This window comes from Mobula hypostoma, chromosome 12 (assembly GCF_963921235.1).
Source record: "Mobula hypostoma chromosome 12, sMobHyp1.1, whole genome shotgun sequence".
Taxonomy (NCBI): domain Eukaryota; kingdom Metazoa; phylum Chordata; class Chondrichthyes; order Myliobatiformes; family Myliobatidae; genus Mobula; species Mobula hypostoma.
In genome coordinates this window covers 52,778,238-52,796,089 of record NC_086108.1, presented here as the reverse complement: position 1 = coordinate 52,796,089, position 17,852 = coordinate 52,778,238, and the positions used below count along the sequence as shown (strand labels likewise).

Here is a 17,852-nt window from a genome sequence, read left to right as displayed (position 1 = left end):
CACCAGTGCCAATAAATGCTGGGCCTAATATAAATGACCACATTACAAGATGTCAGAGATTTATGCATTATTCCCAATATCAAACAGGGAATTAGTTTAGCAATGCCTTCTTTTTCTCAGAATGAGCTTCTCTGAGTGAGCTCATCAATTTAAAGGCAAATTAGGAAATGCAAAATAAAAACACCCAAAAAGATTCTCAGGATAGTAGACTATCTAGTCAACATGGCTTTAAGACCACAGTAATAAACTACATTGTGATGATCTAGAACCTCAATTCCCTAAGACACTAAGAAATTCACATTAAAGGATTTCTGTTAAACCTTGTTTCTATAAAATCATTAAAAAACTTAAGTGTAGCAAGTTCACTTTAAGATGTCCAGTGTCAATAAAACACATCAACTTTTTAATATTGATAAACCTTGCCCAAAGGGAGATACATCTTTCTTCAATTCATTGACCGCAATATCATTAATGAAGAAGAATCTACCTCCCTGGGTGGCAGGGTGGAGAGACGTCTCTACCAAAGGCGGTGTAAGCTCTCCTTCCCTGCTAGCCTGCAGGTCACTGTTTGACAAGGTGTAGCACCTGCTTAGCCCCCTGAACAGGGTCACATGAAGCCATGGGAGCAGGAGGTGGATGGACTTATGAGCAACTGGCGCATTTCACAAGTCCTGGAATTGCAACCACTGACGCCAAGCAGACAATCTGTGAAGAGTATTGATAATGGCTGGGGTCACCTGTCTTGTAAAGACACTGCCCAGAAGAAGACAATGGCAAACCACTTTTGTAGAAAAATTTGCCAAGAATAATCACAGTCTTGAAACCTTGATCGCCAACATCTACAAGTACTTCTTAAAATAATTTTCATTCAGATCAATAGGATCAGAATCTTAGAACAATTCAAACACATCTAAACCATGAAAAATATCAGGCTTCCTCAAGAGATACCCTCCTCAATAGAGGTCATGCTCCAACCCATTCAATTCATTTTACATGCTATCTAGAAACCCTGAATATGGTAAAACTATGGAAACAGACTTGCTAGCTTTGGAAATGAAGATCAACACCAGAACTAGCTGCTTCTCATGCCAAACTATCGCAGTACAGTTACAATGCTGGTAATTTCTTGATAGTGTGGAAAATTGCCCAGGTATGTAGTATTCACAAAAAGCAGCTATCCAATATGACAAATTACAGTAAAAATCCAATAGTACAGCAGCCTTAAAACTTTCATAGTAAAGTGGCAGATTTTCCAGACCACTAGATACTGATGCTAGTAATAATCCAACTTGTACTTCACTCTCTCTTTTTAAGATGTTAGAGATTTTCAGTAAACCAGCTGATTTTAAAAGCGGTATGGGAAATTGGGGGGGTGGGGGGGGGAAGGAGCATGATTGCCGTTTAAAAGGAGTGTCGGAAATTGGAGACTCTAATGAATTTAAAATAAATGCGAAAAGCAGGTGGAGTTCCTATGAGTTTAAAAGGAGCATAGGCAACAGGAGGAACCCACGAATTTAAAAGGAGAGTGGGAAACAGTGTCCAAAATATCAGGATTTCTGAACAAAGGATGGCATACAAATTGAGGTGAGGAGATGCCACAGTAGCGTAGTAGTTAGCATGATGCTATTACAGCTTGGGGCATCAGAGTTCAATTCCAGCATACTCTGTAAAATAGTTCTTCCCATGTGGACATAGGTTCCTCCATGTGCTCCAGTTACTTCCCACAGTCCAAAGATGTACCAGTCAGTAATTGGTCATTATAAACTGTCCTGTGATTAAGCTAAAGGTAAATAGGTGGGTTGCTGGATGGCGCGGCTCGAAGGGCTGGAAGGGCCTGATTCTCACTGTATATCTCAATAAATAAAATAAACAACAGGTAGTTTCTGACTGTGTTCAGAATCAAGAGGAGCAGGTAAAATTGTGTTAATAGCCATGAAATGGAAAACACTCGAGTGGCTTGAATCACACCCTTGATAAAGACAGGTGATTGCGGTTGTTGGAAGTCATTCATCCTAACCCCACAACGCCATTACAGTAGTTCCTCAGTGCAGGAACTGAACAATGATCAGCAGCTTTATCAGTGACTGCCTTTTTATCATAAGATCCCAAGTGGAGATCTTCAATCTATTTGCAACGCCTCAGTAAATGAGGCAGTCCATGCCAATGTGCAGCAAGACCCAGACAACTTTCAGGTAAGTTAGTAAGTGACAGGTAATATTCATAATACAAAAGAGGCTAAACATTTAACCTTTGACATTCAATGGTATAAATATTGACAAACTCCTCATAATCCTAGGAGAAACTCAAGCAAACTGTAAAAATTGTTAATTTATGTTTTTTTTCTTGTGAATGCTACTAATATGATGCTATGTGCCCGTGATACTGCTGCATGGAAGTTTTTCATTGTACCTTTAAATACATGTACTTGTGCTTATAACAATAAACTCCGCTTTGACTTTGACTAATATTGCAGCTGAAAGAGCAGGTCAAAGTCTGGGTATCCTGCAAAAAAATGACTCATTGTCTGACATTCCCAAACCTTTCCACCATCCACAAGGCTCAAATCTATATCCGAATGACTATAGGTCCAACAGCTCTTAGGAAGCTTGGCATCATTCACAACCAAGTGGCTCACTTAATTGGTATTCCTTCTATTATAGTAAATATTCATTCCTATTATTGGTGAAGTTGGCAGCAACATGTACCATTACTTGCCCAGCTACTCCTGCAGCACCTCCCACATCCATGAGCTCTACTACCAAATGACAGGAGTAGTAGGTGTATGGAAATACCACCAGCTGCAGGACCCATCCGAGTCACACATTCAATTTTGGGAACGTATCACTGGTCTTTCATCATAACTGGGTCAAAATCCTGGCCCTATAATGCAGGATTCCAGTGGTTCAAGAAGGTGCCTCACCATGACCTTCCAAAAAGGAATTAGGACGGGCAATGAATACTAGCTTTGTCAGTGACACCCAGGTACCAAAATATGAATAAAGAAATATGTTCTCAAAAAGACTATTAAAGAAGATATAACATCCATACTGTATCACAGGAGTCCTTAGCCCATAACCTCTCAGATCAATGGAAGAACATCCAAGAAGGCATAGAGTACTTCTACAATTGCATAGCATCTTAAACCACCCATTCACCGACCCTATAAGCATCATCTACAAGAGTCTGCAGATCATGCACAGGCCTCTTTAATTACCTTTAAGTGGAGTGGAAGCAAGTCATACACAATTGATTGTCTATGAAGATGACAAATAACTTGTTCTTTTAAAATTAAGTTAGCTAAATTTACCAAAACTGGTCTTTCTCACTTCACATTATCAAGTTTGGACAGGGGAGGGTTGCAAAAGGAAAAACAAAGAGGTAAAAAGGGTCTAGGGATATGGGGTGGAACCAAGATGAGATGGAAGGAAGAGAAGCAAAGAAAAAAAAGTTTCATTTAATGAGGATTAAAAGTATGAAACAAGATATTTTTTGTTTCTGTAATTGGATCACCCATCACACCTCAATCAGGCGGGAAAGAAACTAAAGGCTCTAATAGAACAGGTAACAATTTTTAGTGGGAACAGAAATATTTAAAAACTGAAGCAGAAAACACATCCACTGTTAAGAATGGCCAATTATTCACAATTACTGTGGCCCATTTTTACAGCAAAGGTTGTGGGCTTGATAACATCTTTGCTCTACTGGCAAAGACCTGCACATCATAATTAAATGCCCCTTCATCCCAAGCAAGCTGTTCCAATACAGCTTTGATGCTGGTATCCAGCCAACAATTTGGCAAATTGCCCAGGTACATCTTACCACACAAAAAAATCCCACGATAAATCTAGCTTGACCAATTATCACTCTCTCCTTAATCAAAATATTATACCATTAAGCAACACCTATTTACCAATAATCTGCTGAATCACTTGTTCTAGAAATCAATGATGTGGGCAAAAATATATGTTAAGAATGAAGGAAGTGAGAGTACAGTAGATGCCTTCATGATCAAACCTGCATTCAACTAAGCCTTAGTATAAATAATGTCACCAGGCTTTGAAAAAAAAACCCTATAGCAGATGGAGTCATACCACACACAAGAAAAGTTCATTACAGTAATTAGAAGATAATCACAGCTGCCTGAGAATATCTGCACAGATATTCCTCAAGGCAGCATACTTTGCGCTTCGACTGTTTCATTTACATTTTCCTAGCACTGTAAATTCAGGCTATATTTGATCACAAATAATTCTACAGTGCTGAGCTTCATTTACCCAATCCATTCATGACGAACCAGCACAGCCAGCGTACTTTTGTTATCATTTTTTCATATGACAAATAAGCCAATTGGCCCATCAAGTCAATATTAATTCTCAAAGCAATCTTATCAATTTCATTCTCCCGCATTTCCTTCTCTTCTATTGCCTCTCATCTGCCATTAATTCCTCCTAATTCTCCTACCATGAACCCACACAAGGGGTAATTTAAATAGCAAATTAACCCATCAGTCAATCCAATTTCTCCATGAAACCACAACCCCTAGGATGAAGTCTACGTGGTCCCAGGTAGAATATGTACACCCTGCACAGACACCACCAGATGGCAGGATAGAACCCAGGTCACTGGAGTAGAGATAGCAGTACTACCTGTTGCACCATTAATACAAACAACCCCTCCAATTATAGTCTTATTTACGGAAGTACAGTGAAAAACTTGCATTGCATATCATTCATTTGGATCAATTAATTACAACATTGCATTGAGGTAGCGCAAGGGAATATAATGAGAAAGTTTTAGATACAGAGTAAGTGCCATGTAGGTAGACAATAGGGCACAAGGTCATAAGGATGTAGATTATGAGGTCAAGCGTCCATCTTATCATACTAAGAGCTGTTCAATCATCCTATAACAGCAGAATGGAAGCTGTGGTAGGTGCTTTTAAGCTTTTGTGTCATCTTCTGCCTGATGGGAAGGAGGAAAAGAGAGAATATCCAGGGTGAATAGGATTTTTGATTATGCAGGCTGCTTTATCAGGACAGTGAGAAATATAGACAGTCATGGGAGGGAGTCTGGTTTCAATGATGTGCTGAACTGTGTCCACAACTCTCTGTAGTTTCCTGCAGTCACAGACAGAATAGCTTCCATGTTAAGCAATAATGCATCTGATTGGTGCATCAATAAAAATTGGTGATGGTCAGACGGGACAAGCCAAATTTCCTAGGAGGTTCTCTTGAACATTTTTGGCTGTGGTATCAATATCGTTGGATTCACACAGGCCACTAGTGATATTCACTCTTAAGAACTCAAAACTCCCAAGCTTCTTGGCTTCAGAACCATTGATCTAAGCAGGAGCATGTACACCATCCCACTTTCTGAAGTCAATGAACAGCCCTTTTCTTTTGCTGACATAGGAGGAAAGGTTGTTGTTATGACACCATGTAATGAGGCTCTTTATCTACTTCCTGTGTTCTCACTCATTATTTGAAACATAGCTTACCATCAGAATCAGAATCAGGTTTATTATCACCGGCATGTGTCGTGAAATTTGTTAACTTAGCAGCAGCAGTTCAATGCAATACATAACATAGCAGAAGAAAAAATAATAAATCAATTACAGTATATGAATATTGAATAGATTAAAAATCATTCAAAAAACAGAAATTATATTAAAAAAGTGAGGTAGTGTTCAATGTCCATTTAGGAATCAGATGGCAGAGGGGAAGAAGCTGTTCCTGAATCGCTGAGTGTGTGTCTTCAGGCTTCTGTTCCTCCTGCCTGAAGGTAACAGTGAGAAAAGGGCATGCCCTGGATGCTGGAGGTCCTTAATAATGGACACTGCCTTTCTGAGACACCGCTCCCTAAAGATGTCCTGAGTGGCATCATCTGCAAACATACAGATGGAGCTAGAGCAGAATCTGGCCACATAGATGTAAGAGTACAGGGATTAGAGTAGAGGGCTGAGAATGCAGCCTTGTGGGACACCAATGTTGAGGATGATTGTGGCAGAGGTGTTGCAGACTGTCTTTACTGATCATCTGCACTCTCATTGTTGGTCAGGAAGCCAAGGCAGAGGAAGGAGTTGGGTCCTAGGACAAAAGTGTCAGTTGGATTGGAATTATAGTACTAAAGGCAGAGCTGAAGCCAATAAACAAAAATCTGTCCAGATGCTCCAGACGTGAATGTAGGGCAAGTGAAACGGTGTCCACCATAGAACTGTTTTGGCAGTAGGTGAATTGCAGTGGATCAAGGTTGTCTGGGAGGCTGAAGTTGATGCATACCATGAAGCATTTCATGAATGGATGTCAGAGCAACTGGGCAGTAGTCATGAAGGCATATTACCTTGTTTTTCTGAGGTAATGGATGAAAGTGAGGCAAGGTGGCACTAGGAAACTATAGCGACGTGTTGCAGAAAACTTGTAAAACTTCTAAATATGCTTCTTTTGAACTACTCTCAATGCAATCTGCAGTCTGTAATTTTCTTCAAGTAACACAATTTTGAACTGTCTTAACAAACTTGCCATTTCACAATCTTCTGAAGAACTCAACGGACTTGATTCTCAGGCACGCTTTAAGCGGACAAAGGTAAACTGACACAGGCAACAGAGAGGACGGAGTTGAGGACTCCAAGCCAGGCTAAATGAAGGGGCATGAAACTTTCTCTAACCAGCAACTTATTAGAAAATGTACAGTCACTGGAGAACAAGATTGAAGACCTAAGGGCAAGATTTCTGTATTGGAGGGAAATGAGGTATTGTTGCATTCTCTGTTTCACGGAGACATGGCTCACTCCAGAAATGCTGAATACATCAGTAAGGCCCAAGGGCTTCTTGATATTCTCGATGGACTAGACTGCTGATTCAGAGAAGGCAAAATGTGGCATCTGTGTTTCAAGATAAGCTCTTTGTGGTGCTCAGACACAGCGTTCTTGTCACACTCTTGTTCCTCTAATCTGGAACATCTAATGATTAAGCACTGACCATTCTATTTACCAAGAGAGTTCTCCTCCGTGATCATGATTGCAGTTCACTTACTACCAAAAGCTGCTGTTATGCAGGCACTTGATTTACTGAGTGTTGCCATCAGCAAACAAGGAACAGCCTATCTCAACACCTTTCTAATCATTATCAGGGACTTAAATCATCAACATATCATTTGCAACATCAGGGGGTCCAATATACACAAACACTGCTATATGATTAGAAATGCCTACTGTTTCATGCCTAGACCGCATTTCAGGAAATCTGATTACTTGGTTGTCGTCCTAACCGCATACAGCCAGAGGCTAAAGAGCAAGGCTCCAGAGGTAAGGATGACAAAGAGGTGATCGCAGGAGTCAGAAAAGCATCTACAGGATTGCTTCGATTCGGTGGACAGGGCTGTGTTCAAGGACTCAGAGGATCTGAACCAATACACCATAGACTTTTTAATAAACTGTCATAGATGAGTGTGTCCCCACAATATCATTCAGATCATCCCCACAATCTCATTCATAGTCTTTCCCAACCATCAGCACAGGTGCGCTACAGGGCTGTGTGCTTAGCCTCACAGTCACAAGTATAAAGCGAGTAGAGCAGGGGGCTAAGCACAGCTCCAATGCTCCATTTAAATTTGCTGACAACACCACTGTCATTGCTGACTCAAAGGTGGTAACGAATCAACATATAGAAGGGAAATTGAAAATCTGGCCAGAAGAACAAGACCAAGTCAGCAAGTTAACAATGAAGGACTATGAGCCAGATCTCATTGGGGGAAATCGGAGGTGCAGGGGATCAGCAACTTTAAATCCTTGGTGTTATTATTTCAAAGCGTCTGTCCTGGGTCCAGCACGTAAGTGACATTACAAAGAAAGCACAGCTTCCCCTCTATTTTCTTAGAAGTTTGAAAGATTCTGCATGTCAGCTAAAACTTTGACAAACTTCTATAGATGTGTATTGGGAGGATATTGAACGGTTGATCATGGCCTGGTATGGAAACACCAATGCCCTCCAATGAAAAAAACTACAAAAAGTAGTGGATACGGCCCAGTCCATCATGAGCAAAGCCCACCCCATCATTGAGCACATCTACATGGAGTACTGTTGCAGGAAAGCAGAATCCATCATCAAGGACCATCCCCATCCCTACCACCCAGGCCATGCTCCCTCTCATTGCTGCCATCAGGAAGATGATACAGGAACTTCAGGACCCACACCACCAGGTTCAGGAATAATTATTAGCACTCAACCATCAGCCTCTTGAACCAGAGGGGATAACTTCACTCAACTTCATTTGCCCCATCAATGAACCGTTCCCACAACTGAAGGACTCTTCTTCTAATCTTTGTGATTTTCTTATTTCTTATTATTTCTCTTTCCTCTTGTGTATTTGCACACTTTTTGTCTTTTACACATTGATGGTTTGGCTGTCCTTTTGGGACTGGCCTTAAAAAATGTTAAAAAATGTCTGTCGTCACCCCACTAGCTGATCTGTAGAGGATCTAAGAAAACAGTCAGGGAAACCACCCTGGCCAGATGCTTTCTATGGGTTCACTCTCTGGAAGATTGATCATATGTGACTGTGGGTTCAGGTACATTAGAGGCTATCAGGGTAGGTGATGATATTTTAATCCTCTTCTGTTCAAAACATGTGTTAAGCTCATTGGGAACGGATGCATTGTCAGCGAGGCTGTCCAACTTTGTTTTGTAGCCCATTATAGCATGTGAGACTTGATACGTTACTGGGTCTCAACTTTGGACTGGTACTGTCTCATGGCATTCTAATACCAGATTATCTCAAGATGATCACACGTAGAGATGCAGTATCTCTCTGGACCATAAGGGCACATTCATTTCCAAATACTCCAACTTCAACCATTCATGTTGAGATATGCACATAATGCATATTCACAAGCTTTGCAGGCCAATTACAGCTGGGTTGATATGAGAATGAGCAGGATAGCTAGAAAAGCATGGTGATACACTTGTGCAGCAGTTAGCACACACTTCCAGGTCCCAGGAGTGGACTGCATGAAGTTTGCATGATGTCCTTGTGTTTCCTGGCCCTTCCAAACATATGCTGAAAGATTAACTGATTATTGTAAAGTACCCCTTATTGTAGCTAACTGACAAAGGCAGCACATGGACATACCAGGGAGAATAGACTAGAGGGCTCTGATGAAACGACATAATATGGAACCAATAGGATAGTTCTGTTGACTCCCTTTGGAGCCGGTGAACTAAATAACCCTATTCCACATGGTACTAAGTAAACGGCAACCCAGAAGATAGTTCAGCCAATTGGTAATCCTAACATTGGACACATATCCATCTGCTTGTAACACATATTCAGATTTATTGCGATAACTTTCCAAATTAGTTTAACAGTAGCTCCCAGTTCTGCAACTTCTTTCATAAGTAAAATAGCCACACCATGGCAGTTCTTGTGTTTCCCTTGTTAGTTCTTCCTCTTGAAGCAATATCCAATACTATAGGAGGAATAGACCCACATTTAAACTAAAGTTAGAACTTATATAATTATTACAGTAAAGTTGTTTCATAAATAAAACAATGTTAAAAAGGGAATAAAATGCACGATAAAAAATGAATTCAAAGCAGTCTCTATTGTGCAAGAACAAATACACATTTGAACCCAATTACATTCAGCTGCTGCAGGAGAAAGATCACAAGCAGGAAATGAAACCTGCATCATCTGGCATGGCACATGCCACCTCTCTTAGTCACAATTTATCTGGCCAACTAGATGAGGTGAAAAAATTTACCCAAAATACCAAGAATACAAAAACATTTGGTTAATATTTGATTCTTTTGTTTTTAAGCCTCATCACAATAGTTCCTCTGAAATTTTGTCCTTGATTAAAACCAGATATTTCATTTACAAGTTCTTTGCCTCCTTTCCAAAGCCTTAATGTATAAAAACCAAGGCTGATTATGCAATTGGGTATCTGAACTTAGTATGTTAAAATTCTTTTGACCTTCTTGTTTCTCATCTTCATTTCTCTACCTAGTAGCTGTCCTGCATCGAGTTTCCATAAACAGCCTGCAATGTCCACTCACCTTAGAATATGTGCAACTAAAGCTGGGCCATACCAATCTCCAGCTCGCTTGTCAGAGTTTTCACCCAACTCTATCAGTTTATGTATTCCAAATATTGCCTCTGGACTGTCGCCTAACCAAGTGATTATAGTTCTGTGCAACTTTTCATCCTCATTTGTTGTGCTGACTGGATTTAGAGATCGCTTTTCATTACTTGGCAAGTCCAGTTGTTCACTCATGTCCTGTAGTGATTTTTCTAAAGGTGGTAGGAAGGTAAAACCTGATTCATCAGTCTCTGATGTGTTGGATTTGAATAACTCAGATTCTAACGGAACCATCTGTGGCACGTCTGCCCATACCCAATCTGGAAAGAAAAATAACCAACTGATTAGATTTATTTTTAAATGAAGATATTGAGGATTGCTAGAGAGAAATATTCAGCCTCTCCCATTAGCATAGCAGGGCAAATAGTTGATATAGAACAGTCATCATTTCCTGAGTTAGCTAATCCTTATCTAGTGACTGTTGATTCAGTGCATCTCAAAAAGAAGTTACCCTGTGTTTCCCAGTTCTCACTGCTGATTAATGATTTTCAAGCACAAGTATGCCAAGCATTGGAAATGCAACAAAACTAGGCCATTCTTGACCTTCCTGCCAGAAATCAGATTACAACTACAGAACAGCTGTAAAGGAGAAAATATGTTATCTGTATCACACGATATACTTACAACAGCAATAATTTAAAGCTAGAATCAGAATTTATGGTTTGCAGTTCAATAGATTAGTGATACTTGACTTACCTTCTTTTCACATTGAATTGTCTCTGGTTATTTCTTGACTTGAAAGTTTTGGATTCTTTCTCAGGCATGATGCCTTGTTCCTTCTGGTACTTCAAACAACTGGCCAGTTTATACAGCCATACCTCATCAAGTTGACATACTATTGTCCCATAGACATGCATTTTCAGTTGACTCATTAGATGGTGATTAGCAATTAATTCCCTTCCATGTTGTCATCCTATCACCACTGCAGTTCAATTCAACCAACATGGCACAAATAATGAACAAGCCAGAAATATTGTTGGTACATCTGCTCCCATGTAGACAGTGAGCATTTTAATACATTACTAAAACAACATTGCAAAATCTACTGCTGATGATCATCGAAACAAACTCACCTCGACCAAGAAAATGGAGCAGAAGACTTTGTGCTAACAACATTTGACCAGACCTCAGTGTGCAGCCCCAGCCACAATCTGTTGTGAGAGTGCATCCTTTTAACTGTGGGAACTCACGTCGGTATGTTAGCCAAATCCTAGTGATGAAGTCCTTACGGAACTGATGCACATTATCTGAAATCAGTTCAGTGTTTGTTACTGTATCTGTGCAGCCTGATGCACTCTCATCCTTTCCTGGAAAATGGAAAGCAACAGAACATAAACAAAATCAATCCCTTTAAAATTTAGTGACAGTAACCTGACTAATAAAACCTGAAAAGATCATTTGTTCTGCTCTGTGGAGAACAGTCAAGAATCACTCATTACAACAATGACTATATTTCAAAAGTGCTTATTAATTATAAAGTGCTTTGGAATGTGACAGTCATGTTGGCCATTATTAAAGTGCAAGTATACTTTCTGAATGAGCATGGTTGAACACTAAGGGCACTAGAAACCGAAAAGGAGAGAAACACTATTTATTCAACACTGCAAATACAGTAACGTGTTTTGACAGTTAAAGAATCACTTTTGCAGTGTGGTCACATTGCTCAAAAAAATGGCACCTCCAATAATACAAAATTGCTTCAATACAGTACACAATGAAGAATTTTAAGAGAGAAAATCAATGCTAGTATAATAGTTTTATATAATATGAAATTTATAAAATGTTAATAATGCATGAGCTTAATTGGAAGGAGGGACCACTTTTGTCTGACAGAAAAAAGTAACACCAGTAATTTCAAATTTTATGGACATTGATCTCACACTAAACTTGCTGTTCACAACTCTGTCGTAATCTTAGTTGGAAATATGATGATGAATTATAAAGTTTCTTAGAGTCAATGCATGAAAAGGTTAACAATAGTTTTTTCCCCTCCAGCAAAGTTGACAGATCCATCAATCCTGTTCCAATTCCTACACTTCTATGTCCACTCCCCTTCTTCCAGGCAGAGCAAGAACAAGCTCCCAGCTTTCCTCCCCACTTTCTATGCTACTGGCCTTCACACTCAACCAATCCTCCTCTGTAATTTTCAACACCTTCAACAAGATTTCAGCATCAAACACAATTTTGCCCATCTTCCTCCCCCCACCCCCACCGCCAACCAAAGCAACTATTGCCTTCCAGACTTCCTGGTTTGCTCTTCTACCTCTACTAACTACTCTTCTCATGGCACTTCCCTGTGCAAATACAGAAGATGTAACACTTCCTTTTCTACCTCCAAACTATCTTTCTTGGTGAAGCAGCAATTCACTTGAACTCCTTCCAATAAGGTGACTGCGGAATAACTATTCAATCAGTAGGAGTAACTGAAATTTAATCACTCATTACTAATTCACTGTCCTGTTCTAGTATTCTTGCCTTCGGCAGCCTGGTGTTCCAAGAAGCCCAACATATACTTGAATTTTTCACCAATACACAATACAGCCTTCAGAACTCAATACTGAATTCAACAATTTTGGATAACTTATTTCCTGGTTGTATCAGAACTTATGGTTTCCTAATGGAATACCCCTGCAAAACCGAATATATCTACTTGATCCTTTTATCAATATGTTTGTTATATTATTGCAATGTTTACTCACCTCTCATCCTTCAATTACAGGGTTTTCCTACCTCGTTTTCCTTTCTGCCAGTAGTGCTCAAACGTCAAATATGCTTGAGTAGTAAGTTCCCAACTATATCCCTCAGAAGCCCCTTTCTCAAATAAGCTGGATAATTATTTTTGTCATTACTCTGCCCTATTGACTTTCCTTTCTCTTTGCTTTCCTAAATGCCACTTCAGTTGAACACCTAACTTCCATCTCCACCTAAACTTCTCCTCCTAATTAAATCCTCATGTTTCCCTTTCCCTGACAAATAGGTTTAAATCCTCCACAACAGCACTAGCAAATCAAGTGACCCAGTTCCACTAAAATGGAATCCATCTGATTTGCTGAGATTCAACCTCATTCAGGGAAAGCTCCTATTCCTCAGAAATCTAAATCCCTCCCTCCTACATTCATTCTTTTCAACCATTCACCTGTTCTATCTTCGCCTTTCTATACTCATGAATACATGGCACATGTTTTAAGTAAGGAGTAAGGAGATTTATTATCTTTACAGTCCTGCTTTCTAACCTCTGGTTGCAGAATATCAACACACTAACTACCTTTATAGTTCTGTTTCTTTATGCGGACCCTACCTGCCTACACTGGCTCCACAGAATCTCTTTTCTTATCCCATCTTTCTTTCTACATGGATCACAACTGTATCTACACTTCCCAATAAAATATTCTTACCTTGGTTAGTGATACATCCTTCAGGCCTCATACTTGCAACTGCAGAGAATGCTATCTATACCTAGAACTAAACTGTCTCCTACTACCACTAGACTATTTTTCACTCCTCCAATGCAAAGCCCCCTCCCATACAACATATCGACATTTTGCTCATCCTCCATTCAGTGTCTGATCTCATCCACACGGACTGTAATAATCCTCTACGTTATGGACAAGTGCAAGGACAGACCCCTGAAACCCTAACCTCTGGATTCTCATACCTACTTCCCACATCCTCCTTTACCTTTTGATTGATCAAATGCACAGTACTTAATATAAGATGTGTGACTACCTCCTGGAACAAAATTTCCTCCTCCCTGATGCACCACAACGTCTATAACTTGGATTCTAGCTCAGACTAGGAACTTAAGTTTCTTGATCTGTGAAAACTTACTGGAAACATGGTACACAAGGATGCCAATAGTTTCCATTAACCCCCATGTGGCACCATATTAGATTGAGGAGAATGATAAGGCAATAATTAACCAAATTGGAATATGGAAGGCATTTCTCACCTTCTCAAATTGAAGGCTGATGTGTAACTGAACAAGAACAGGGAAGGGTTAAGTCAGGCAGTGCGGTAGTTTAGGGGACTCGATAGTCAGGGGGACAGAAAGGAGATGCTGTGGCCGCAAAAGATTCACCAGGATAACGTGTTGCCTCCGGGGTACTAGAATAACTGCACTGTAATGCAGGATATTCTCAAGGGGGAGAATTTACCCGAGGTTATTGAAGGACGCAAGAGACAAGATTGCTGGAACCTTGATCAGTATCTTCATGTCCTCTCTAGCCACAGGCAATGTCCTGGAGGACTACTGAGTTGCTAATGTTGTATCTCTATTTAAAAGAGGAACAAGGGAAAATCCTGGGAACTATAGACTGGTGAGTCTCACGACTGTTGTAGGGAAATTGCTGGAAAAAATTCTTAGGGTTAGGATATGAGCATTTGGAAACCCATGGGCTAATTAGGGAGAGCCAGCACAGCTCTGTGCGGGGCAGGTCGTGTCTTTCCAACTTGATCGAGTTTTTTGACAAGCTGATGAGAGGGATTGATGAGGGTAGGGCAGTGGATGTTGTCTACATGCAGTTTAGTAAGGCATTTGACAAAGTCCCTCATGGAGGCTGATCTGGAAGATTAAGGTGCATGGGATTCACAGCAAATTAGCAGTTTAGATTCAGAATTGGCTTGCACATAGAACTCAGAGGGTAGTGGTTAAAGAGACTTATTCGAGCTGAAGGCTTTGTAACTAGTGGTGTTCTGCAGGGATCAGTGCTGGGACCCCTGCTGTTTGTGATGTCTATAAATGACCTGAATGTAAATATAAATGAATGGGGTAGTAAGTTTGTGGATGATACCAAGATTGGGGAAGTTGTGGATAGTGTAGAAGACTGCAAAGAATACAGTGCGTTATAGAACAGTTGCAGATATGGCTGAGAAACGGCAGATGGAGTTTAATCCAGATAAATATAAGGTGTTGCACCTTGGTAGGGCAAATGCAAGGAGACAGTACATTGTTTCAGTTTTGCTGGACAGAGAGATCTTGGGATCCAAGTTCATGGCTCCTTCAAAGTGGCTACACAGGTCGATAAGGTGGTTAAGAAGGCTTATGGAATGTTTGCTTTTATTAGTCGAGGCACTGAGTTCAAAAGTCAAGAGATTATGTCACAACTTTTAAAAACTCCGGTGAAGCCATATCTTGAGTATTGCATACAGTCCTGGTCTCCCAACTACAGGAAGGATGTTGAGGCTTTGGAGAGGGTGCAGAAGAGGTTTACCAGGATACTCCCTGGTTTAGAGGGTATGTGCTATCATGAGAGGCTGGATAATCTTGGGTTGTTTTCTCTGGGACCCTGAAGGTTGAGGCTTCTAAGATTATGGAAGGCATAGGTAGAGTAGACAGGGAGCATCTGTTTCCAAGGGTTGAAATGTCTAATACCAGAGGGCATGTTTTGAAGGTGAGAAGAGGTAGGTTCATGGGGAATGTGAAGGGTAAGTTTTTTTTGACTCAGAGGGTCATGGATGCCTGGTATGGTGGTACAGGCAAATATATTAGAGGCTTTTAAGAGACGTTTGGATAGGTACATGAACATAAGGAAGGAGGAGGGATATGGACATTGTGCAGGTAGGAGGGATTAGTGCTTGGGTGTTTTTGAATTGCTTTTTAGCTGGTTCGGCACAACATTGTTGGCCAAATGGCTCGTTTCTTTGCTGTAATGTTCGGTGTTCTATTTTCTATATTAAGAACACTGTGGTTACTGTGCAACTAATTCCAGAGTACATCTTCACCACATCAGCTGGAAGCATCCAATCACTTCTTGATAATACATCCATCCTGCTATCTATTTCACATTAAACTCATGCTATTTCTTGCACAACCCTTGCATTAAAAGCTGGCTTGTTGAATGCCAGGCTCAAGGGAAAAAGGGGTTAAACGATATTTGGTTTCATTGCCCCACTTCAAAACTTTTCTTGCAGTCTTTGTCCTCAAATTCATCAGCTTCCCCTTGAACTCAATATTTCTCCTTATTCAAATGTTTTTTCCTTGTTGACACTAGTTGCAAGTCTAAAATTTTCTCTATTTGTCATGCTGTAATACCTAGCCTCAACCCATATTGCCTTAAAATTAACTTTTCCTTAAATTCTGTGTTGTCCATTTACTTTTTGTTTGGCTAAACTCCACAAACAACCAAACTGTCTTCCAACGCTCACCATCTAGGTTAATACATGAAGAATGGTAATTTGGGTGAATTATTTACAAGTGACATTGTAGCTTTATGAAAGTCAGTACTTTCAGGAAAGCAGACAGCAATTTGAAATGCTAGATCAAACTACAAAAATTCCTTAGATTTTCAGCATCAGTGACTTTTATCCCTGTCACTTAAATTACTGAGATTCCAACTTTCCTAGAACATTCAACAATACAGCTGAGGAAAAGCCCAGCACTGTTTTTTTTTTAAAGCTAAAGCACCCAATGAAAAGCAAGCAACACACGTCAAAGTTACTGGTGAACGCAGCAGGCCAGGAGCATCTCCAGGAAGAGGTATAGTCGACGTTTCAAGCTGAGACCCTTCGTCAGAAGGTTAGTCCTGACGAAGGGTCTCGGCCTGAAACATCGACTGTACCTCTTCCTAGAGATGCTGCCTGGCCTGCTGCATTCACCAGCAACTTTGATGTGTGTTGCTTGAATTTCCAGCATCTGCAGAATTCCTGTTGCTTGCAATGAAAAGCAATTTTGAATTTAGTTATACACCTTTACATATAAAATTCTCACCCAGCTCTCCCCATAAATTACTAATGGGTAAAACACCTTATCCTTGTGACCTGGATATCAGAAGAGATAATGTAATTATGAGTAGTAGCCACAGGGTAGTGCTGCGGATAATTGCTGCAATTTATTTCCTACAGTGCCACTCAGTGGCTAGAAATGGATACTACAACAATTTACTCTGAATGAAATATTGGTGGAACACGCAAAAAAAGCTGGAGGAACTCAGTAGGTCATGCAACATCTATAGAGGGAAATGGACATTCAATATTCCAGACAGAAACCCTTCTTCAGAACTGGAAAGATAGAGGGCAGAAGCCCAAACAAAAGGATGGGGGTGGGGGAAGATAGAAAGGTGGGGAGGGGAAAAAAGGAATGATGTGAGAAGCTGGGAGGTGATAAATGAAGAGCCAAAGGACTGAAGGAAGAATTGAATATGAGAGGACAGGAGATCATGGAATAAAAGGAAGGACATGGAAACCAAATAGAGGAAGGTGTAGGTGGTGGGCAGGTTGTGGGTAGGTGAGCAGGAGAGGAAAGAAAAGGAGTAAAGGGGCTAAAGGCATAAAGGAAAACAAAGGGAGGTAGGTGGGAAAATAGAGGGGAGTAGTTGGTTACCAGAAGATAGAGAAATTGATGTTGATGTCACCAGGTTGCAGACAACCAAGTTGGAATATGAGGTGTTGCTCCACCCCTCCGAGTATGACCTCAAAATAGCAGTAGATGAAGTGCAGACAGACATGTCAGTATGGGAATGGGAAGTGAAATTAAAATAGCTGGCTACCAGGAGATTTTGATTGTTATGGCGAAGGCTCAACAAAGCAATCCCCCAAACTGTGTTGGGTCTCAGTGATACACACAAAGCCACAATCAATGACCCTGTGAAATGCTGCCTCACCTGGAAGGACTGTTTGGGGCCCTGTATGATGAGGGAGGAGGTCTAGGGGCAGGAATAACAATTAACATTGTTGCAGGGATAAGTGCCTGGAAGGGTATCAGTGGGGAGGGATGAGTAGA

The 17,852-nt window shown here is 40.5% G+C and overlaps 1 protein-coding gene across 2 annotated transcripts in view; it reads right to left on the bottom strand.

Annotated features, from left to right (window-relative positions):
* Positions 1-17,852, bottom strand: part of atg4c (autophagy related 4C, cysteine peptidase) — a 68,978-nt gene that overhangs the window by 23,377 nt on the left and 27,749 nt on the right. For both annotated transcript variants that reach the window (XM_063064109.1, XM_063064110.1), the window contains exons 4-5: positions 11,209-11,442; positions 10,053-10,395 (exon numbers count right to left, since the gene is read on the bottom strand). In XM_063064109.1, the coding sequence (XP_062920179.1) occupies positions 10,053-10,395; positions 11,209-11,442 (577 nt within the window). The remainder of the gene's footprint in view (positions 1-10,052; positions 10,396-11,208; positions 11,443-17,852) is intronic.